The 24,497-nt window shown below is 50.4% G+C and overlaps 1 protein-coding gene across 3 annotated transcripts in view; it reads right to left on the reverse strand.

Annotated features, from left to right (window-relative positions):
• Kazn (kazrin, periplakin interacting protein) overlaps nt 1-24,497 on the reverse strand; it is a gene marked incomplete at its 5' end in the record, with an annotated part of 137,012 nt that overhangs the window by 89,546 nt on the left and 22,969 nt on the right. For 2 of the 3 annotated variants that reach the window (NM_144531.3, NM_001109684.1), the window contains 5 exon segments: nt 18,080-18,275; nt 23,306-23,315; nt 23,318-23,319; nt 23,322-23,323; nt 23,512-23,523. In NM_144531.3, the coding sequence (NP_653114.3) occupies nt 18,080-18,275; nt 23,306-23,315; nt 23,318-23,319; nt 23,322-23,323; nt 23,512-23,523 (222 nt within the window). 3 annotated transcript variants of the gene reach the window in all.

The following is a 24,497-nucleotide window of genomic DNA, read 5'->3' on the forward strand; positions in this document are numbered from 1 at the left end:
CTGCACAAATTCAAGTACAAGGAGGATTTGAACCCAGCTACTGTAACCCCCTTAGCTAACAGCTCACTCCTGCCTTCCACCACCTGGTCTCACTCGCCCACATCCAATCCATCCTGAGAAGCCTCTGTCCCTTGGGAAAGGCTTGTGTGCAGTGGCCTCCCAACCACCTGCTTGAAATCCCACCATCCAAGGCCATGTGGGGATGGAGTCACAGCCCCTCTCCCCCAATTCAGCTGGTAATTGGATAAGCCTTGTGACTGGCCAAATGTCAGATCCAACCCTGCCAGGGTCACATCATAAACGTCTTTTTTCTTGGGGGGCGTGAGGGAGGAGGGACTCAGACTTGGGAGTCCCACAAGTTGGTTCTGACTCTAGAACGTGCTGGGAACATGTCCTTGAGCAAGTCCGATAAGCTGTCTGAGGTTCTGCCTCTCCCTAGTAAAGGAGATGACAGTGTCTGGGAGGATGGGAGGAGGCTGGTGAGCTACAGTGTGCTCTTCCAGCAATGGCCTTTCTATGCTCTTGGTAGTGGAAACTCCTTCTATGCATCTTTCTTTCTTGAGAACCAGTGCTGATGCAAAAGGCAGGGTAGGCGCCCTCCCACCTTGCCACCCTGCATAAACATTACCAAACTGCCTAAAACATGGATGTTCTGGGCAGTCAGGGCTCCCGCATCCGGCTCTTTGCAAATGGGATGTGACAATCTCCCTACACCGCCCACAAGAACCTACCACCTTCCCCATCTGCTCCTAAGAGCCCCTGAGCAGAGGCCACCGAACTTGGTGTTAGTCTCTACCTTGGAATGTCTTCTTCCTGGAGTCACCTGCCACTTCCACACACTGAGCCCTGGGCATCCAGAACTTCCAGGCTGTATGGATGTGACATATTCAGTATCAGCTACCAAGGTAAAAATGGCCCCTCGAGGGTGGGTATCTGACCTTCCGGAATAGCCCAAAGAAGACACTTCACAAAGGAGACACTTGCCTCAAGTGGCTTCTCAGAAGGCATAGATGATACTAGCAGTCACCGAGAAAGAGCTGAGCCTGTGTGGAAGGAGCAGGCTCCACCCACTCCAGTCACACTGAGACCCTCCTCTTCACTGCCATGAGGCAAGCTATGACATTTGGAATATCCTAGTGACCTCTTCATATGGACCCAGTCACTTTACAAGACCTGGAAGTTACACACCCAGACTTCAGCCAAGGACTCCAGTCTAAGGGCTGTGAGCCATGAAGATCTTCTGACATCCCGTGGCAGAGCACGTGCCCAAGGGCAGAGAGAGGCCGTCAGCTGAGAGGGGCATAGCTAGGTGCAGGAGGACTTCCTGAAGGAGACATTCTTTGCCCGGAACAGAAACTCTGCCCTTGAGATGCCAAGGATACCTCAGAGCAAGTATGAGGCCAACACTGCGCCCTGCTCAATGGGTCAGCAGTCAGGCCTGGCACTGCAGGGTAAGGTGGACCAGGAACCTGCTATGCTCTGGCAGGCTGAAGAGAGCCATCTGGTTGACCTAGCGCCTGGATACCACCAGGGTCAGTCTAGCCTGGTCACGCTGAAGGAAGGTGAAGATAAATTCCTGTCAGGGCAGCACATGTTAGCGAGGGAGTCACATTCCATAAACCCACTTAACCAGAAAGCCAGGGCCCAGGGACATCACCCAGGTGCAAAACCTTCAGGAATCTGAAGCAGACCTGTGGGGCCTGAGCCCTCACTCCCCTCCCTGCCCTTTTTATGAGACCCACTTTTAGACTAACCTGGGGTACTGGCTCATAGCTCATTTGTGTTATTTTCCTCACCCCCAATATTGCTCACTTTCGAGTGTCAGGGACAGGAGAGGAGCCACAAACCAACATACCAAAAACTGAGAAACAGCCAGTGTCCTAAAGACCTCAGTCCAGGCGCTACGAATCCTGAAGTGGTAACTATCCCTCCCAGGGCAGCAACAGGCCTATAAACCCACGTGATGCTCCCAGCCAGGCCCCGTTCCTGAGACTCTGCCAGGTGTTTTACCCAGGGCGGGGCACAAGGTAGGAGAGAGTTCCTGGCAACAGATGGTCACACCACTTGTTCAGCACAATCTAGCTGGGCCTGTCTGCAGGGCAGCTGAGCAGATCTGACCAAGGGTAGTACCTGCCCAGCTCTTCCCGGAGCCTGGAGGGTGGGCATGGTCCAGTGTCTGAGCCCAGGGCTCTGACTAAGCCCCTTCCCTTTCCTTGGAATCTCAAGCGCAGCCCTGCAGGGGTTGCCAAAGTAAGTGAACAGGCCAAGTTCTGCCATGTGGCCTCCAGCCTCTGTGGTAGGCAAGCTGGTGTCGTTCCACCCGTACCATGACCACAGCAGCATGAGGCTATGTCTGGCCTTCCCATAGGCGATGGCTGGTCCTCATTAGGGGAATTTTCTCATTAGCTTGTTGCTTATAGGAACCAGCAGGTGGGGCGGGATGACAAGGACTTTGATACTGCCCCCTTCCCATTATCCAGGTTAGGAGTCTGGGCACACTGCATGCCCAGCTGTGGACTCCACATTCCTGACTGCCAACTCAGTTGTGCCCATTACCTCAGAACCATGGAACAGTCTGACCCCGAGAGCCACTCTGCAAATAGCTCCTCATTTAAAAAGTGATTAAACACAGGGCTGGAGAGATGGTCCAGCAGTTGAGAGCACTGACTGCTCTTCTGAAGGTCCTGAGTTCAAATCCCAGCCACCACATGGTGGCTCACAACCATCCATTCCATCCATCCATCCATCCATCCATCCATCCATCCATCCACTCATTTGTGCAGTGCTGGGGCTTGAATCTAGGGGCCCACATACACTGGGCATGCACTCTGCCACTAGGATATATCCCCAACCCTTTTTTACTTTTCATTTTGAGGCAGGGGCTTGATAAGTTGCCTAAGCTAGCCCTGAATCTGTAATCCTCCTGCCTCAGCCCTCTGAGTAGCTGGGATTATAGCTGGATCACTGCTTGGCCTGACTTATCCTCCATTTAAATCCTATCTACCCAGAGCTCTGTTCTGCATGCATCAGTTTCCTCTTCTGCTGTAGGGCTACAGGAGGACTGCCTGAATAGATTTATATTCACACATATATTAATATTATATATGTATATACATTCATATATATTAATTCAATGTATGCCTGGTTTATAAAAATATTCCAGAAATACATTTGTGGTCTATACTGATTATATACATACTGAATATCAGAATTCTCACTCTCTCTTTCTTTTAAGACAGGGTTTCTGGCTGGCCTTAAACTCAAAGATCCACTGCCTTAAAGGCCATGCCACCATGTCACACACATGTACACACACACACACATACACACACACACACACACACACACACACACACACACACACACACACTTATTCTTTTAAGCAGGTCACAGGACCAATGGCTTGACAGCTCAAATCTTTTTCCAACCACAATACTGTCCCCAGAGCTCAATGGGCATACTCTGTGAGAAGCTGGTCTGAGTTTTTAGCTCAGTACCAAGAAAATCCTCTCCTACTTCTGCTTCTGACCACCACGGCCTGCATAGCTCTCCCATCTGTCAGCAGCTTTCTTCTTAGCTGTTGGTCAGCATGTGTGGTAGGCACGATTTACAAAGCAGCACTACAGAGTTGGGTCGTGGCTCAGCTCCAGTACCCAGCCTCAGTGTGCCTGGTCTTGCTCCTGGGCCACAGGCCCAGAGTCCCCAATGCTTGGCTTTTCCAGAGGACGGTCTCTGAAGACACTGTTCTTTCTCTCACCTTTACCACAGTTGCCTGGCTAGGTGTTGCTCTGTGTCACGGAGACCCTGTAGCTTTGGATCTGCAGGACCGCCCCTTTCAGAGCTCCAGCGTGTCCCAGATGGGGTAGCTGTTGGGGTGGGCCCACTCAAAGCCCTGGATCTGGGCCTGGGAGGGTGCTGAGTTGGTCAGCCACCAGCTCTCCTGCAGCTGCTCCACCACGGAGAGGTCTCCAGCATTGCCCCAGGCTAGCTCATTCAATGCCTCAGTCCACAAGGGCAAGGCAGGGTCAGCTCTCCTGCCCTCTGCTGTCTTGGGGTGTAGAAGCTCTTGCTGTCAATCTGACAACTTGAGTTTGAGCCCCAAGACCCACAGGATAGAGGGACACAAAGCTGTCCTCTGACCTCCACAGGTGTGCTGTGGCTCGATGTTTACACACACACACAGAGCACGTGCACATGCTAAAATTAAAACTTGACTTAAAGAATGTCACTAAACGGGGCAGTGGTGGTGCACACCTTTAATCCCAGCACTTGGGAGACAGAGGCAGGTGGATTTCTGAGTTCGAGGCCAGCCTGGTCTACAAGGTGAGTTCTAGGACAGCCAGGGCTATACAGAGAAACCTTGTCTAAAAAAAAAAAAAAAAAGAATGTCACTAAAAGGTATACATGCCAGATGTTGGGATTTCCACTCTGAACGACTCTCTTGGAGCCTCAGTTTCCCCAGTTAAGGCTCACCTCTCCTAAACCAAGGGAAATGGGGAAGGTGTAGATAGGTACGTGACATTACTGGCCCAGGGCTGGCCTGGGTGCTGCCCACGAAGACTTGCTAACCCAAGTGAGACACTTAGAGCCTGCTGCATGTGCCCACCTCGTGCCCCTCTAGGCCCTAAAAGGCTCCTCAGGGCCTCCCCCTGTGGAGCAAGCATGGCTGAGAAGGACCAGGTCAGAGACCCTGTCATACTTGATGTGTGCCCATGGTCACCTTGGACCAGTGCTCAGGGCAACTAAACTTGACCACCTCGGAGGCCAGCTCAACACATGACTTCCTGGGGTCAGGCCTCAGTGCCTCTTCTGGGACAGAGGCCAGAATGGTTTTCATTCTCCCGCACAGTTGCAGGGCCATGTCCTGACCCCGGGGTCCCATGTGGCGAGACAATGGAACTACATCTTGGGCCAGGCCTTTTTGGCTGAGAGCCTGGTATGTCTTGGAGCTGAGATGCTGCAATGCCCACTTCTATAAGGCTCCACTCCCTACCTCGGAAAGGAGTGGGGATGACTCAGAAGCCAGGATCAAGGTCAAGGTCCAGTAGCTCTTGCTTTAAATCGTACCCCATGTTCTCTCAATGGCATAGGAAACAGACTGGATGAAAGGGGTCAGAGACTCCTGTGGTCCTGATCAGCCTTGATCACCTTCTAGAGCAAACACTCAACAAGCCCTGTGCCTCACAGGGCTTGGCAGGACACAGAGATTCATACCTTCCCTTCCCCCACTCTTTGGGGCTCCCTTCTTCCCTGCTGTGATAATTCACCAAGGATCTACTAAATGTCTTTCAAATTCAGAGAGCTGTCTGGGGACCAGGGTTGGCCTCCAAACCATTTAGGTCTCTCATGCCCTCTTCAGGGTGCAGTGGCAGACTAACACAGGTGTCTAGGAGTAGCAGGGGCTCAAGCAGACAGAGCATGGGCCATCCCAATGCTAAACAAACCTGGACCATTTATTATTCAGAAGGACCCAGTGTGAGTTCCTACCTGAGTCCTTCCAGGGACCACATGGGTGCGTTTTCCTGACCCTATGGGGAACAAGAGTGAGGCTTTGAGGTCACGTGCACTGCAAACAGTGCAGGTCCTTGGGCAGCCATGGGATTTCAGGTAGATTCATCCTACATATGTTCCCAGGAGGAACGGAAGGAAGGGTTCTGTCCTCAGACTTTCAGGAGGTCACTGGAGCTGGGGATACAGTTCGGTTGGTACAGAGCCTGCCTAGCGTGTTTGTGGCCCTGGATTCAATCTCCAGCAGTGCCTAGACTGGGCATGGTACCTCCCACCTCAGTCCTGAGGTAGGTGGGTCAGAAGAAGCAGGAGTTCAAGGTCTTCCTCACGGAGATAGTAAGTTAGAGAAGGAGGAAGAAGAGGAGAAAATGAAGAAGAATTAGAGAAGAGAAGGAGGAGAAAGAAGAAAGAAAGGAGGAGGAAAAGGAAGAGGAAGAGGAGAAGGAGAAGGAAGAGGAGGAAGAGGAGGAGGAGGGGGGAGAAGGAGGAAGAGGAGAAGGAGGGGAGGAGGGGGAGGAGGAGGAGGAGAAGGAAGAGGAGGAGGAGGAGGAGGGAGAAGGAGGAAGAGGAGAAGAAGGGGAGGAGGGAGAGGAGGAGGAGGAGAAGGAGGAGGAGAAGGAAGAGGAGGAGGAGGAGGGAGAAGGAGGAAGAGGAGAAGGAGGGAAGGAGGGGGGGGAGGAGAAGGAGGAGGAGAAGGAAGAGGAGGAGGAGGAGGGAGAAGGAGGAAGAGGAGAAGGAGGGAAGGAGGGGGAGGAGGGGGAGGAGGAGGAGGAGAAGGAAGAGGAGGAGGAGGAGGGAGAAGGAGGAAGAGGAGAAGGAGGGGAGGAGGGGGAGGAGGAGGAGGAGAAGGAAGAGGAGGAGGAAGGAGGAGGAAGAGGAGAAGGAGGGGAGGAGGGGGAGGAGGAGGAGGAGGGGGGAGAAGGAGAAGGATGAGGAAGGGGAGGAGGAGGAGGAGAAGGAAGAGGAGGAGGAGGGGGGAGAAGGAGGAGGGGAGGAGGGGGAGGAGGGGGAGGAGGGGGAGGAGAATGAGGAGGAATTCAATGACAACTACAAGCTGTGAGTGTATCATGAGATGGCCTGGAACTGGACTCAAGGGCCAAAACTCCGTGGTTGAGGCTGGAACAGTGGTGGCTAAGAGCACTGACTGCTCTTCCAGAGGATCTGGGCTTTGTTCCCAGCACCGACACGGTGGCTCATGGTCGTCTATAATTTTAGTTCCAAAGGATCTCACGCCCTCTCTGGCCTCCTTGGACACTACACACATGGTGTGAAGACAGACAAGCAGACAAAACACCCATACATACAACAACAATTTTTAACTGAACAACAACTTCACAACAGTTTAGAACTGAAGTGTGGAGACTGAGACTAGAAGGCTGCTCATCAGGAAGGTTGTATCCACGTCAGGGAACCTGCCCTGGCGGGCAGCAAAGGTGGGAGAATGACCGGGGGACATGGCAACTGGGCATGATGGCACGCACCTTTGATCTTAGCACCTGAGAGGCGGAAGTAGTGGGACTTTTGTGAGTTTCAGGCTACCCTTGTTTTCATAGCAAGTTCTGGGCCAGCCAGGGCTACATACTGAGACCTTTGTCTCAAAGGGAAAATGAAAAAGAAAAAGAAAGAAAAGGTGTGTGAATTTCTCATTCACTCAGACTATACAGAAGCTGACCTTGGAAGGGTCACCAGAGGCTGGGGAGAGGCAGGGCCAAGAGGCTGGTGACCTACCACACAGTGAGGTGACAATTCCCACCACACACCGTGGGGAGGCTACAGCTGACAGATATTGCATATTTTGAAAGAGCTGGAGCAAGGCTAAAAATGTCCTCGCCATGGAGGGATGATGAAATGTAAGGTATCAGAAAAGTTAACCATCTTAAAGGGATTACTGTAGGCGTTTGCACAGGTCAAGATGTTGTACCACCCCGTTAAGTGTGCGCAATCACATGTCAATCAAAATTTAAACTTGGAAAAAGAAAGCCTATTATAAACCCAGAAGGGTAACCGGGCGTGGTGGCGCACGCCTTTAATCCCAGCACTCGGGAGGCAGAGGCAGGCGGATTTCTGAGTTTGAGGCCAGCCTGGTCTACAGAGTGAGTTCCAGGACAGCCAGGGCTACACAGAGAAACCCTGTCTCGAAAAACCAAACCAAACCAAACCAAACCAAAAAAACATAAACCCAGAAGGGACACAGTATGCTCTAGAACAGCTGTGACCAGAACCCTGAGGTCCCAGCCAGATCCTGCTAGCAGTTCCATGGGAAACGATCCCCAGCAGACTGTGGCGGTAATGGTGGCCAAGGAACTGGGTTTAAAGAGTCCCCTCCCTAACCCCACCTCCGAAGGGCATCGCTTGGTCACATGACTTGCTCTGCCCAATAGGAGTCACAGATGATAGTTATGGGCCATCATCTGGGTGCTGGGAACCAAACGCAAGTCCTCTGCAAGAACAACAAGCGCTCTTAAACACTGTGCAGCCATCTCTCCAGCCTCAGCCTTTTAAAATTTTTATTTCTTACTACATGTGTGTGCATGAGAGAGAGAGAGAGAGAGAGAGAGAGAGAGAGAGAGAGAGAGAGGTGGAGGGGTTATGAAGAAGAAGAAGAAGAAGAAGAAGAAGAAGAAGAAGAAGAAGAAGAAGAAGAAGAAGAAGAAGAAGCGGGTACAGGTATTCTGTGGTCTACATGTGGAGGTCAGAGGACAACTTTCAAGAGTCAGTTCTCTCCTTCCACCAAGGTTTCCCGGGGTTCAAACTCAGGTTGTCAGACTTCTGTGGCAAGCCCCTTTAGCCCCTGAGCCATATCGCTGGCCCAAGAGATGGCTTTAAAAGCATTTGTATAATGCAGCGGAAGACGCGGAGGGCCCTACAGGGGAACTGGGCACGCAGGAACTCTCACTTCTCTTTGTGGCTTCTGCAAACCTCCTTACTGCTAATATCCCTTTATTTTGGCAGAGCTGGATCCCAGAGTCCTGTCCACGCTTGGGAATGACTCTGTCATGGCGTCACCCCGGCAACTCCATTTTTATTTGTAGGAAAGTGCTTGTGGAATCCTGTGTGAGGGTGCACCCCTGTGATTTCCACACTCAGGAGGTGAAGGCTGGAGAATCTCAAGTGTAAGGCCAGCCTAGGCTACACAGTGAGACCTGTCTGTGGGAGACCATTAGGGTACGTGCCCTTCTTAGGAACCTTGTGACGCAGCCTGAATCAGGCTGGTGGCTCTGTCCATTGAAGCTTTAACAGAGCCAAGGAAGCACCCGCCCCTCCTACCTGATTGTAAATTCCCATCAGCATTTGGAGGGGCTGCTAACAATACTTAAAGGAGCTAACGGTGTTTCAGCTCCTTTTTCTGACTATCGGGTGAAACTTTCTGGAAGCTTTCATTGAATTCTGAGATTTGCCATTGCCGGCCCAGAGGCCCTCCCAGCTGAGTAGCTCTGAGTGGGCCTTCGGTTTACCAAGAAGGAATTTAACAGTTCAACCTCTGGAGAGAAGCAGGCCTTTGAGATGCGAGGCAGAATGTGGATATGAGGAAAGAAGTAGGCAGTATTAAGTAGCTCTTCAAACATGGTGGTGCTACAGTGTCATGGATGTGCATGGGGGGGGGGGGACGGGAGGGGCAGATCAGTCCCAGCTACTCTTCAATCTACAATCCATGGTTTGTAGGCCTGGGGACATGTGCAAAGGTAGCCTGCACAGACGTAATCACAAACATGCCCAAGTGCTAGAGAACAGAGACAAGGATGTAAAGGTGTGACCAGAGGAGGACGCCTCAGTCCCACTTGGGAGGGAGAAGAAAGCAATCACAAGTGGGGAAGGAGGGAGGGACCTGGGAGGGAAAGTGGATAAGGGACACCTGATCTGATATTGGGTGAGGGGAAAGGACTGAAGCCCTGAGGGCCAGCAGAAAGAATGGAAACAGGCAACCTCTGGAGATAGGAGGTTGGGGGGACCCTCCAGAATGCACTAGATTCTTGGGGGGGGGGGGGTGGACTCAAAGGGACAGACCTCAGATGAAATGCCCTACAGTAGGGAGAGGGAACTTATACAGCCCACCTCCAGCGGGAAGACAGGGCATCAAATGAGGGAGAGGGGGGCATCCCACAGACACAACTCTGACCCATAATTGTTCCTGCCTGAAAGAATTACAGGGATGGAAATGGAGAGGAACCTGAGGAAAAGAAGGTCCAGAGATAGGCCCAAAGTGGGATCTAGCTCAAGGGGAGGTCCCAAGGCCTGACACTATTACTGAGGCTATGGAGCGCTCACAAAAACGGACCTAGCATAACTTCACTCTGGAACCCAACACGCAGCTGGGTCAGATGCAGATATTTGTACCCAACCAATGGACAGAAGCAGCTGACCTCTGTGGCTGAATTAGAGAAGGCTAAAAGAAGCTGAGGAGAAGGGTGATCCTGTAGGAGGACCAGCAGGCTCAATTAATCTGGATCCTTGAGATCTCTCAAACACTGGACCACCAACCAGGCAGCATAAGCCAGCTGATATGAGGTCCCCAAAACACATATAGCAGAGGACTGCCGGGTCTGTGTTCATTCAGAGATGATGCACTTAACCCTCAAGAAACTGGAGGCCCCAGGGAGTTTAGAGGTCAGGTGGGGTGGGGGGGGGGTAGGACATCCACGTGGAGACAGGGGTGGGGAGGAGGTGTGGGATGTGGCACAGTCAGAGGGTGGCCAGGGGGTGAGGGGTGGGGCGGGGAATAAAATATGGAGTATAAATTTAATTAATTAATTAATTTTTGAAAAGGATGTAAAGGTAAAGAAAGGAGGAAGGGAAGTGGGGACAGCCCCCCAAATCCCACCTTTCTTACCAAGCTCTCAGGTTCCCATAGTCCCTGACCTCCTCTGAGGGCCGCTCTGGAGAGTCCCAGACTTCACCTGCCTGCATCTCCGGAAGCAAAGATTCACTATCAGCCGCTGTCCCTGCCTGTCCAGGCTGCTTTCCCGTCTCTGTCTGAGCAGTTCCCTAGAGTAGTACCCACTGTCCGACCATGCCGGCGCCATCCACGGACTGGAGTTCAAACCCAGCTCCACCCAGAAACTGTCATGTAACCTAAACACACACACGTTGCTTGAAGCATGTCCCCACTTCTGAAAACTGGGAATATAACAACAACAACAACAACATCTGTTTTATGTGACTATCAGGAGTGTGTCGCTCATAAAAAGATGGGTGCTAGCCCTTACCATCCAAATCGGCTTCTGGGGGGCCTGTGAGAACAGTTTTCATAGGAACACAAGATGCTATTTGCCTTCCCCCCCTTTAACTCTATGTTTAGTATGTATAGAGCTGGTGTAAAAGCTATAGTTGGGAAGGATTGATGTCTTACTAGAAATCACACCAGTGCTGTCAAACTGTATCAGCAGAACTGTGTTCTTCAGGCTGTTTGTCCAAGTTTTAAAAAACAAAACTAAATACTGGGGCTGGGGAGATAGAACAGCAGTTAAAAACGCTTGCTATGCAAGCACGGGGAACCTGAGTTCAAATCCCACAGCATGCACATAAAAAAGACAGACATAGTCGCTCACAGGGTAGAGACAGGGAGCCAGTCAGAGAAAACATCAAGTTTCAGGCTCAGTACGAGACTCTGCCTCAAGAAACAAAGTGGAGAGCCACTAAGAAAGACAACAAACACCAGTCTCTGGCCTTTGCATGTGGGCTTCTGGGAGTGTACACATGCACAAACATCCCCCCACCCCACCCCCCACACACACATACACGCACAGGGAGGGGGGTTAGGGGGGAGAGAGAGAACTTAAGAGTGCCTTTGATAACAATGTGATCATAACTCAGCTGTAGGATCTATAGGCAAGCATACACCAGTCCCTGGTTCAATAAATTCACAAATAAAATAAAATAAAATAAAATAAAATAAAATAAAAAAGGGTGTGCTTACTGAAGCAGTAAAATTGATCAATAACTTTGAACCCCCTCATATATGTCTTATAATCAAATGGTTCTTTGCTGCATACAGAGGTGGGATAGGAAAACTGAGGGGAAAAGGTTGATGGGAAATAGTTAGGTGTTTCAGTTGTCAGCTAAACTATCCACTTAAAAATTCCTATCTGTATCTATTTACTTGCATGTTGGGAGATGTTTGTAGAGGTCTGCAGACAACTTGCAGAAACTGGTGCTTGAAAGAATGACAGACCTGCAAACCATGGCATCTAGCAAATGGCCTCACAGAGTTTGCAAATGAACTAAGAAACCCCAGGCAAATCAGGGGTAGCTTGTATTGTTATGACAGTACCTGGGCTTCAGAGCAAACTATCTTGGCTTGAAGATAGTTCAGTGGCTAGAACATTTGTTGTGCAATCCTGGTGACATGAACCCTATAACCCATGTCAAGGTTGAATGAGAGAACAGACTCCACAAAAGCTGTCCTCTGTGTGCCACACATGCACTACATCATATGTACACACACACACACACACACACACACACACTTAACAATAATAAACACACACAACTAATAATAATTAATAAAAGTAATAACTAATAATTTTTGAGACAGAGTCTCTCTACATAGCCCTGGCCTGAAACTCACTATTGTAAACCAGGATGACCTTGAACTCAGAGATGCACCTGCCTCTTGGAGCATTAAGAATCAGAATTCTGGCAAAGCTGATCTGCCACTCTTTGACTTTTTGAGAAACAATGCTGGTGACATTAACACATGGAACTCTTTGATAACAGAGAATGAAATAGTCAACATCTGGACCGTCCACCTGATTGATGTGCTGGTGTGTCTGCAGTCCTAACTTTTGGGAGGTAGAGACAGGAGGGCCAGACGCTGCAGGTTGGCCTTGGTTACATAGGGAGTTCGAAGCCAGCCTGGACTGCATGAAACCCTGTCTCAGAAACATCAGCAGCACCTTTGGAAGATCTGAACAACTCAGAACTGCTATTTTCCAAGTGATAGGTGTCCCTGGAAAAGCGTCACAAGTGGCAAAATATCCATTTGAAATACAAACTGACAGATACAATTGTGGGTGAGGTTTTGGACTCCACACTTCAATGAACTCTTCAGGAAACAATCTATCACCCAGGGAGTTTTCCTGAAGACAAGGAGTAGCCATGGTTACGTAATTAAGGTAATTAATACGTTCCTCTGCTTTCCCACTCCTCAAGCATGAAGTCAACTTTCCACCAAAACACTGCAGTAGCCCAGGGCCTCTCACTATGCTATGAGGCAGGGAGAGGATTTTTATTTATTTATTTATTTGTTTGTTTGTTTGTTTATTTGTTTATTAATTTATTTTCAGAAACAGCAGTGAAGCTAAGTGTGCCAGTTCCCAGCTATAATCCCAGAACCAGGAAGGCAAAGACAGGCAGGTGGATTGCTGTGAGTTTGAGAAAGCCAGCCGGAGCCACACAGTATCTCAGTAAACAACACACACACACACACACACACACACACACACACACACACACACACACACTCACACACAGCTGGATATGGTAGCGCACACCTTTAATCCCAGCACTAAAGATGCAGAGGTAGGGGGAATCTCTGTTTGCTACCCGATCTACATTGTAAGTTTCAAGGGTCTAGGAGAGACCTTGTCTCAAAGAACAAACAACAGAAACCATCAGACACAATGTTGTACTCAACTTAAACCCTTTGGGGTAGGAATAGTTACTTCTCGTTTAAAAAAAAAAAAAATCAATGCTGGTGATGTTAACATGTATCAGGTCACTGTTCTTTTCTTTTCCTTTGTTCTTTTCTTTTCTGTTTTTCGAGACAGGGTTTCTCTGTGTAGCCCTGGCTGGCCTTGAACTCAAAAATTCACCTGCCTCTGCCTCCCAAGTGCTGGGATTAAAGGCGTGTGCCACCACACCTGGCCACTGTTGTTTTCAAATGAATTAGTGAGAATCCAGACATCTCACCAGCAGGAAGTTCTTGAAGGAACGACAAGCAATGATATTTCAAGCCACAGAAACAGCTTTTGTGGGTTTTTCAGTTCCCTAAGAGCTTGAGAAAAGTTTGAGAAGCGGCATCTTAAGAAACAAACAGAAGTTGGAGAGCTGGCTCAGCAGTTATGCGCTCAGACTGCTCTTGCAGGGGATCCAGGCTCAGTTCCTAGCATCCACACCAAGCGGCTCACAACCGCTTCTAACTCCAGCTCCTGGTAGCCAACACCCTCACGGGGCCTCCACAGGTGATCACACTCATGTGCACATGCACATATACGCATAGAATAAATTTAATAAATAAATAAATTACTTAAATACGGGGCTGGGAGTGTGGCTCTGTTGGTAGACTGAATGCCTAGCGTGCACCAAGCCCTGGGTTTGATCCCCAGTACCAATCATACAAGCAAGGTGGAGCAGACTAGAATCCCAGCACTCCGGAAGCAGAGGCAGGAGGGTCAGGAGTTCAAGGCCAGCCCCTAGACCATAGCAATTTTGAGGCCTGCTGGGAAATACATGAGACCTTTTCTCTACAATGAGATGGCTCAGAGGTCAAGTCACCTGCTGCTAATCCTGACGAGCCACACAGCGGAAGGGAAGAACTGATTTTTACAAGCTGTCCTCTGACTTCCACACAAATGCCCTGGCGTACAGACATAAACATCACACAGACACACACACACACACACACACACACACACTCCCCAAATCATAAATGCAACAGAAAATGACAAGAGCAGAAAACAAACGGCTTCTTCAAGCCGTCTTTGTCATGTTCTAGTGGACGAAAGAGGGAGAGAGGAGAGAAGGTAGAAACGCCTCAGATGTTCAATGACAGGAAAATGGCTGAATAAATAACAGAGCCTCCATTTGGTGGAACATTATGCAGTCATTAAAAATTATGTCCTTGGGTCGTATTTATTGTTGTTGGAAATTGCTCGGCATGTTTAACACACTGTTAAAAGATTTTTAAAGAAAAAAAAAATGAAAGAAAGCAATTTTCATGACTGCCACTACGGTTGATGCTGCAATTTACAGGGAAGTTGGAAAATGGAATCCTGGGAAATTGACAGATACCAGATGGTCCTGCAAGTTCCCACAGAGCCCAGCGGGAGTCATGGGGGGTGTCTAGGGGTGAATTTAGACACCCTGCAATATTATGCTTTGTGAGGCAATGGGCTACCCGGGCCCACAATGCTTCTTCATCATTCACTTTCTACTTTTAAACTCAAAAGGAGACCAAAAACCTGAAGCAATATTTTCCATACTCACTCACTCCATGGCGGCGGCAGAGGCGCCTTCCAAGACCCCCCTCCCGCCCCCGCCCCCTCCACTTGATTCTCTTCCCAATCTGACATCAGCACTGGGCACCACTATTCCAATGACTGCTCGGGCCAGTGTCTACTTGAGTTCCCAATCCTCACTCAAACTGAAAACTTCAGGTCTCACCTCACCTGTAAGATGGTGGAGCGGGACCCTGCTGGGGAGGAAGTCTTTGGGGCACTGCTTTCCCCCAGGCCCACTGGCTGTTAACACATGTCCCTGCCATCTGCTGCTTGCTCTGCAGGCACATGTCTGCTCACGTCTGCTCCTTCTCCTCATTTCGGTGCATAAATCCCTCTGCATGCCCAAATGCCACCTGCCACATCTGTCTGTCTGTAATTTGTGTGCTCTGTGCAATGGCCAGTGAGGAAGTTGAGTTCTTTATGATGCTGCAGGACCCCAGGTGGACCGCTCTGGGTGGCTGGAGGTATCCAGCCACTAGCCTTTCAGGGACACTGTTTGTCTTTGAGTGCATGGGCTCTGGGGTCCCTCTGACCTAGAGGTCATATGTGGTGGGGGAGGGGCAACTCTTAGAAGATTTGAGAAGACGGACCCTGCCCCTGCCATCTGTCAATCACTAGGTTTCTGTATAAATCACAGTAAGCAATGGCCCATTCATCTTTTATGTTACTCAACCCTCTCAGCCTATGTGAGGCAGCCACTCCTACTGGCCCTGAAGGTAGGAACATGGGTACTACCCTTACCTCAAAGGAGTACAGGTTCAGGCAGGATGGGAACTTCAGACAAGGTCAAAGTTAGTAAGAGTTAGAGCCAGGTGTGGTGGCTCACAGCTGCAATCCCAGCCCTTGGGAGGCAGAGGCAGATGGATTGCAGTGACTTAAAGGTCAGCCTGGGCTACACAGTGAGTGTAGTTAGCCTGGGCAATAAAGGGAAATGTGGTATTCAAACAATAAGGAGCAGATATAGCTGGAGTACAAGTTGTAGTTCAAATCTGACTCCAGAGCTGGCCATCCCATGACTGAGCTAAAGTACCCTCAATTTTTTATCCCAGGCTGACTCCACAGTGGATACTGGCAGAGGGAAGGACAAGGGGTGTTAGTGGAACAGAAAAGGCCTCTGCCTTGCTGGGCTCTGGGACCTTGGTCAAGTTGGTGGAACTCTTTAGGGAGGATTAGGAGGTGTGTCACTGGGAGTGGGCTTTGAGGTTTCAAAAGGAGGTGACCTAGGTCAGATGGACCTCTGGATGAGAAGTGGCTTCCCAAGCATCCAACTACCTTGTACCAGCTGGGCCACAATATCCACCACCACCAGTAGTCAGGGTCACAATAACCTGAGTGCAGTGGTCAGAATGAAAATGGCCCCCAGAGGCTCATAGAGAGCGGCACTCTTAGGAGGTGTGGCCTTGTTGGAGTAGGAAGTATAACACTGGAGTTTCAGAAACCCAAGCCAGGTTCAATGGTCCTTCTCTCTTCCTGCTGCCTGCTGATCGGGATGTAAAACCCTCAGCTACTTCTCCAACAGCATGTGTGCCTGCAGTCAACCATACTCCCTACCATGATGATAATGGACTAAAACCTCTGAACAGTCAGCCAGACACATTTTTTTTTTCTTTATAAGAGTTGCCATGGTCATGGTGTCTCTTCACAGCCATAGAAATCCTAACAAAGACACTGACAAAATAAGATTCCTGCCAAGGAAGTGGCCTTCAGAGTCACACACGCTATCCTCCCAGAGACTCCTTGTGCATCCTGGGCATGTCAATGAAATATCATATGGTCATCTGCTTAGTGAGCCATGCATACCAAAGCTAGGGTCAGGGAACGCTGCTGTGACCCAGGCGGCTCATCAGCCAGCAAAATCCCCTTCCCTTCACGCTGTGAGAGCTGCACCTGGGAGAGCAAGGAAGTTCATCTTCCAGACTCCTCACCCTGTCGCGATATGTGACCAGGCTCCTGGCAAGGACAACCTTCCATCCTCCACTGTGGCCCCTTGCATAGTGTCTCGTGGACCAGGAGGCTCAAACGCTCCCCCCTCCCACACCTGAGAAACCTTTCCTGCTCTGTGTGTCGTGGTGGTCTAAGTATCAGGCCAGTTCTGGCTTCAGGGACAAAGCTTTTCTACCTGTCTAGCTTTTGTTCCTGTCCCAGGAACGTACGATAGACTCTACGTTCAACCTCCAGTCCTCAGGTACAGCACGCAAACCATAAACTGACTTAAAACATGGGCTTTTTGTTTGTTTATTTGTTTGTTTGCAATTCTTTACGTTTTATAACTGGACTGCCCAGATCTCAAGTGTGAACTCTGCAGATGGCGTCTATCACAATGTCACTTTGAAAGAGTAGGCAGCGTGCGTGCACCCCCCCAAAGCTGTTCTCTGGAGACACTGTGGGGCCAACTCCTCAAAGTGCCAAGGTAGCTGCATCGTAGATGGCTTTCTACCTTTCTCAGAGAACCTCCTGGAAGCTTTCCTGAAGCCCAGAGCACGGGCAAGAAGCCTTGCAGGAGAAAGGGGGCTGAGGGCTCTTTCAGGGAAGCCGGGCTGCCCTGGAGACCCATTGGTCTGTGATGTTTAGGCAGCTGGTAACCAAGGAGCTATGGAAACTTCCTGCAAACTAGCACAGGTCCAATGTCTCCCCAGGTCCAGGGCTGCACTTTACAGGGAAGCTGCACTTGTCTGAGAAGTGAGAATAAACCCAGGCCCTTCTCAGAGCCCATAAAGGGAAACAGGAGTGGTATGTTGTGATGTATGGGGATAGGTGACATCTCTGTTTCGAGTGATCTATCGGGAATGGGGTTGCGTTTCTTCAGCAGAGCCCAGCACAAACTCAGTCCCAAGCAGGAAAGTCCCGAAGGCTCCCAGGAATGTAGGATAGACTCAATAGTTAGCCACTGTCCTGGTCCATCAAAGATGGCTCCCAAGGCCCCACCCACACACCCCTCTCTGAGACTCTATGGACAGTTAATAGTTGCTGATGGAAGAGGAGACATTTGCTTTAGTGGTGAAGCTGCTGGCAAGGTGCCCAAAAAACCCCTCATGCAAACTCCTATATGCGGCCCTAATGAGACTCGGGGGTGGGGATGGGGAGGGACGAGGAAGGGAGACTAACTGGGAGGAAGGGCTCGGCAGGAGTGGGAGGGACAAGAGAGGGCGTTAGGGATGACTATGACTAAAATACACCTATGAAAACGTCATAACAAACCATTATTATGTAAAATATATACTAATGAAACCCTGCAAGTACGACTGACACCCTGGGACAGAATGCTGTAGGAGCCAACTCCAGGAAGCTCAGAATGGCTGGGAAGGCCCGGGCAGGCCTGCCAACAAGCCTGTGCTCTGTCACCCGTCACTCACCTTGCAAGGCTTCTTTGGCTCTGGCCAGTTCCTGCTCCTTCTGTACCAGCTGCACCCGGAGCTCAGTGGCTGAGAGGACCTCAGAGCACTTGCCGCCCTGTGACTCCTCCAGGTCCTTCGCCAGCATTTCCTTCATCTGCCGGAGAAGGTGCACTTCCTCTTGAAGCTGGACCACTTCCTCCCGCAGGAGCACTAGGGAACAAAAGCAGCCGGTCAGAGGTGGGGGGCCTGGGAGAGCTCAGGTTTCTCCTATAAGCTGAGCACACAGGACCTTTTCCTAACTGGGCCCAGGCTCCGTCCAGTTCACACACATACAACCCACACTCCCGAGCATCCAATGGTTGCTCCTCCCAGTGGCCACAGACTCATTCTGACCACGAGTCACTCCATGCCCAGGGAAGCTTTGTGTGTGATCACTCATAGACTGTTCCAGACCTGAGCCTGGTACCTACAGAATCCTCCCTTCATACACCAGGCACCTGAGGCTCAGAGAGGTTAAAGAACGCGGAAAAGCCAGGCTATGCTATGCCACGCTGACTCTGGCAGTTAGTCAGAATTTGAGCACAGTGTCACACAGTGGAATTGGTGCGGAAAGGTACAGTTACATCCTGCAGAGCGCATGCCTCCTGGGGGGGGGGGGGGGTTCTGCACTCCACAGAGAACACAGCATTGACAGGTATAGTCCCAAAAATGGGGGTACCATGGGTGCAGGATATGAAGGCAGCTACATCCAATCTTTTGTGTGCATTCCGAGAGACGTCTGTGTTTTGAGGAGGTACCTGGGTAATAATAATAAGCCTTTAAAGATGAGAGCTCATGGGCGTAGCATTTGCCACTGTAGGCCTGTGGACCCTGTGTATCCTGTTAAGCACCAATAAACCCCAAACTGTCACGGGTGGCACAGAAGGGGGTACATACAGGTGGCAGATTCTATGGGTCTTCCTAATGACCACTAATACAAAGTTATATCAAGAATGATGTTACCAGGTATAGTGGCACACTTGTTTATAACACCAGCCTAAGAAGCAAAGACAGGAGGACTGCTGCAGGTTCCACTAGCCTGGGCTAATAATGAGTTCTAGGCCAGCCTGGGCTACAGAGTAAGACTCTCTTACTCTTTCCTACTCTCGTGAGTCCTCATCTGAGTCGCTGGAAAAGAATGGAGTAAAAGAACACAGTAACAGCTCCGGAGGCAGCCGCAGAGCCTCTGCTGAAGGCAGCTCCAGCACTGTCCCCTCCTGTCCCAGCCACCCTCTACTGCAGCCACCAGGTCCTTTCCGACTTCCCACCTCCTTCATGTGACACATGGCGCACATCTGTGCTCCACCTCGCCTCTTTAGATGCATCTTCTCCCAGAGATCCCAGTGCTGGATCCCAGTGCTGTGTGTGTGTATATGTGTGCGTGTGTGTGTGTGTGTATGTGTGTGTACATGTGCGTGTGTGTTCGCCTGTCCTTTCTCACACTTCTGGACTCCAGGACAGGCTGCTGACTACCCTGGTCTCTCCGAAAAGCTGCAGAGTAAGTTTGCTGTGGTCTGGCCCAGCCCTCACTCCAGGCACACATCTCCAGGCAGGAGGTCAGATCCCACAAGGCTTGAGCCACAGCCACCTGTGTCCCCTGCTCTGGCTCACCATCTTTAATGACACTCAAGACTTATGTCAGAATCAAGCGTGAGTGACTGCTAGCACAAAGACATTGACATATATATGTGTGTGTGTGTGTGTGTATGTATGTATGTATGTATATGCATATATATAAACATGTGTGTGTGTGTGTGTGTGTGTATGAATGAATGGCTTCTATGTGTCTTCAAGCCAATCTGAGTAAGCCATTAAGGTCCCTTATTTTCTGTCCATGCAGGCAACCTGGTCTCAAGAGACCCTGTCAGTCCCTTGTCAATTCTATAAATCCTATGTTCTTTCTTGAAGTCTTGCTTATTACAAACCACAGGGATTTCCCAACCAGTCAGGGCTGCCAGATTAAGAAAGTACAACACTTTAAGGCAGTGGTGGCTCACACCTTTAATCCCAGCACTCAGGAAGCAAAGACTGGCAGATCTCTGAGTTTGAGGCCAGCCAGGTCTACAGAGCGAGTTCCAGGACAACCAAGGCTACACAGAGAAACCCTGTTTTGAAAAAAAAAAAAAAAAAACCCAAACCAAAAACAACACCAAAGTAAAACAGGAGCTAACACCCCAGACACACAGTGTCCAGACCTCAGGGAAGAGGTGGGTCAGTCCTAGGGTAAGTATATTCCATGTAGCATGTAGAACACACTTAAGCTTGGCGTTCATTTGTACTGTCCTGTGTTCTAATTTGACTAGGCTGTCTGTTTCTTCCCTGTGGGCTTCTCCCCTCCCAAGGCCACAGGCGCAGGAAGCAGTGTGACCCCGGGGGCTGACACTGCTAGAACACCCCGAGGGAATGGGTGAAGATGGAGAAAGAACAGCAGTTGCTAAACTTGAGCTCGGCCAAGAGCAGAGATAGGGGTGGCCTTGGCAGCACACGCATTGGAACAGGTGTAGCTGGCACAAGGGCCTCACCCTCCAGCCCAGCAGCCCCAGCTCTGAAGCAGCCAATGGGAACCTGGCACACCTAGAAAGGGCCCAGTCTCAGAAAACCAGGCTGGAAAAACAACCGAGGGAAAATAAGAGGCTCCTGCGAGCTTACTAAGCACCCACACTGGCCGGGCAGGCTGTACAACTTGCAGACTCTGCCCCGCACCTTCCATGATCAGAGCCAACCTGTCACGTGGCGGTTCTGGGATCACTGCACAGGGAAGGGACTGTGTCTACAGGCCTCAGTTGTCTTATCTGTGAATGGGGTGAAGGAAATTTAAATGGAGGCTGGGTTGTGGCTCAGGGATAGAAACTGCCCAGCATGCTTAAGGCCCTGAGTTCCAATCCCAGCCTTACTCCAAGTCACTTTAATGTGCCTGGCACCCTGCTCACAGAGCACCACCAATACGCACAGCTCACCTTGCCTTCTACGCAGAGGGGACTGAACACTCGGATCAGAAACCATGGACAATGAAGGACCTGGAAGGTGTGCTTGGCTTTCTGCCTGAGAGGGTTTGGTACCTTGCGGTGTGTCCTTGGACAAGACGCTATCCATCTCTGGGCCTTTTTAGGGGTGCTTAGAGGGGAGTAGTGCTCCTTGTAAATCTAGATGAATGTTACTGCTAATATATGGGAACAGAGACTCTGGATGCCGGTGTGTAGCTTCACAGCTCAACGGTTGCTAGCCACAACTGGCAGCTTACTGGGTTCGAATTAATTAAGAAGTGAGCCAAGTTTCTCAGCTGTGCAGGCCACGCTTGTCCTCAGGTGCAGGAGACTAAGGCACAGGACAGTGCTCAGTACAGACTATGGTCGCTGCATTCCAGCCAGCACAGACAGGCATTGGGATGACCGGAAGAAGGTGCAGCTGCTGAGCCACACACTCGTGCCCTGCTCAAAGGAATCTCCCAGGACTGCTCTGCCCTCGTCCAAGCACAGAAAAGCAATAATGCCATGAACCGTACCCCTCTGCATGGGGAAAGCATAATCCTCCGACCGCTACGCAGGGAGCAGTCGGGAGCACAGAGAGACCAACAGAAGCCACACTCAGGCAACAGTTGCCGGGAGACTCTTGCCTCCGGGAGCTGATCGCTACCCATGGAGCTAACTTGCCAACCCAAGAGGCCCCAGGTGCCCCTTCCCTGAGGAAGAGGGGGTGCAGCGAACTCTCTTCAAAGGGCAGGTCCATAATCGGTGACCATGGGAGCTGAGACTTGCCACTCCATAGCCCGCCCCCTTTAGTCTGCAAGAATTCTGCTTTTAAGGAAATATTATCTCCCAGTTCCTGATGCAACTAAGGTTGCTTCTGTGACCAGTTCTTGTCAGTAGCGTATAGGAAAAAAAAATGTTTTTAAGAAGGAATGCCACTTAAAGACAAGAAAAACTGAATCTTTTCTCCATATTTTATCTTCAGAGCGTAGATTTAATGGCAGGAGCTGCAACAGCCACCTAGTAATATGGAGGCAATCAATGTCTCCATTAGCTCAGTCCTCACAATAAGCCATGAAATAGCAACTATCACTATCACGTCAGCTTCACAGATCGGGGGTTGGAGGTAGATGGGGAGTTGAATGACAGGGCCAAGCTCACAGAGAGTCAAGAACGGGGCCAGGCTTTGGGCCTGGGTGGTACAACATCAGCACCCTGTTCCAGCTTCTAGCATGCAGTCTAGTTCCAAGTTCTGAGACATACTCTGGGAACAGTAATGGTTGCTGCTTTCCTTATATAAACATCCCAGGCATGCTAAGAGAGCTACAGAGTCCTGGGCAGGAACTCTGGGGACCTCCACAGTGGTCAGACCACCTACTGTCCATTGCTAACCAAAATAAGAAGGCTCTGGAGAGGAACACTGCCTGTGGGTGACTTTAGCAGCAGAGCCCAGGTCAGTATCAGTCCTGATGTGACAATGGAGTCATGTGCTCTCTTCATCCTCACAACCCTCCAACTCCTTCAGGAGCTTGCTTGTTCTTGCTCCCCATGGTGGGTCCCAGCCCCTGCCCCAAGTTCACGGTCTCTGCAGCTCCTGAGAAGAATGTGCTGTTCCTCAGAGACTGAGATAGGATCTTGTCACATGTGCCATGGTGCCAGCTCCAGGCAGGGCCCTGGCAGGCGTGTGTCCACGGTGCTGGGTGTTTCAGACAGAGGCAGGCCAGGCGGCTCAAGGCAGTTAGCGGAGCTCAGTCTTGGCTCTTCTACTTCCTGATGTGGACCCCTGGCATCTGATTTGAATGGGGAAAATGGAGCCAAGACTGGTTTCCCGGCCTTCAGCAAACATTAAACAAAGCAACTGTCTCTCAGGCTCTGCCCTGCCTTTTGACACTGTGACACAATGTTGCTACCTACAAAGTCCAGGCCCTGGGAAGTACAATGGAGCCAATAGCCATAGTAAAAGTAATAATAACAATAACCACAATGATAATAATTTATATATTTATTTTTCATAGTTTTAATTAAGTTCACCACATCACGTAGGGCTGCATTCATAGCGATCACAGGACACACACTGCCACAGACTGGATAGAAATATTTTGGAAAGTTCTAAATGGGGTCAAGGGCGGTTTATCACCAGCAGTTTGTTTTGTTTTGAGACAGGGTCTTTTTTTTTTTTTTTTTACATAGCTCTGGCTATCCTGGAACTAGACTGGCCTTGAACTCACAGAGATCTATCCACCAGACTCTGGTGGTGCTGGAATTAAGTTTGCCACCATGCCTAGCTCAATATTATGATAGAGAATGTGTACTCTGTCTTCTCAGAGAAGGCTCTGGTCTCAACACCTAAGGAACCTGAGCCACAGCCTCTCTGACTACAGGGCCAGCTAAGGGAGCAGTCAAGGCCCTGTAGTCAGAAGACCCTGTCAAGGGAGAGAGCAGAACCTGTGAGTTCGGAGCAGAGGGACCTGTGTGAGGAAGTTGGGCCCAGGGACTGTCGCCAGCTACCTACTATGGAAGTACACCTGGGTCACCAGCCAGGCATATACCTGCTCCTGAGCTCGGACTCTGCCCTTCTCCAGCAAAGTAAATTTAGGGAGGGAGCCATTCAGCCCGAGGTAACCTGTGCTGTCCAGCTGGCTTCTTCATAAGGATACCTCGGTGGCTCTGTAAACTGGCTTCTGCTTTTGGACTGTGGACAAAAGAGGACCTATATTCCCAGGAGGGTCACTTGAGGCATATATACACGTGGACATGAGAGAGGCCCCAGGCACAGAGAGGAGTTACAGAGGAACGATCACTACTGTCCCGTCTAGCCTTGTAGAGACTACAGCTGCCATCCTTTCTGCTCTCCTGGTGGCCCCTGCTAGGTGTCAGGATCCTTCCCTAAGGCCACAAGGCAACCCTGTGCAGAGACTCAGAGACTCTGGTAAGGTTCATTGCCTCTCTGTGGGTGGCCCGAGCTGGCCTTGTTATTGCAGGATCTGGGACAAGTCCTATGCTGCTGGCATGGTTGATGCTCGATAGATATTTGAAGCAAGGTCAATTGAGATAGTGGAGGAGGGGTGGGCGCCCGAAAACAGAGTGGGGAGAGGGATGCTGGCAGCCCAGGGCAGAGGGTGAGGTCTTCCTAGTGGTCCAGGTCCTGCCCCGTGCTACACTGTACAGAGGTGAAGAGAAGCGTCTTGGCTGACAGGCACATTCAAGGCTGTTGATCACTTCTGCCTGGATGGTACCAGCAACACCACCCTGGCCCTCTAGAGTGCCCCTTGTGGCATTGGTATTCCATTGTCACATGAACCCTGAGAGATAAGCCATCAAAGCATCTTAAGGGATACTGAAGCCGAGGGACACAGTGGGGGTGGGTAAACCAGGGTTGCTCTCTCCTGAGGGTGTCAGACTATAGGCATAGCCTCTTTTTTTCTTTTGGT

Source organism: Mus musculus, chromosome 4 (genome assembly GCF_000001635.26).
Source record: "Mus musculus strain C57BL/6J chromosome 4, GRCm38.p6 C57BL/6J".
In the NCBI taxonomy this organism is placed as follows: domain Eukaryota; kingdom Metazoa; phylum Chordata; class Mammalia; order Rodentia; family Muridae; genus Mus; species Mus musculus.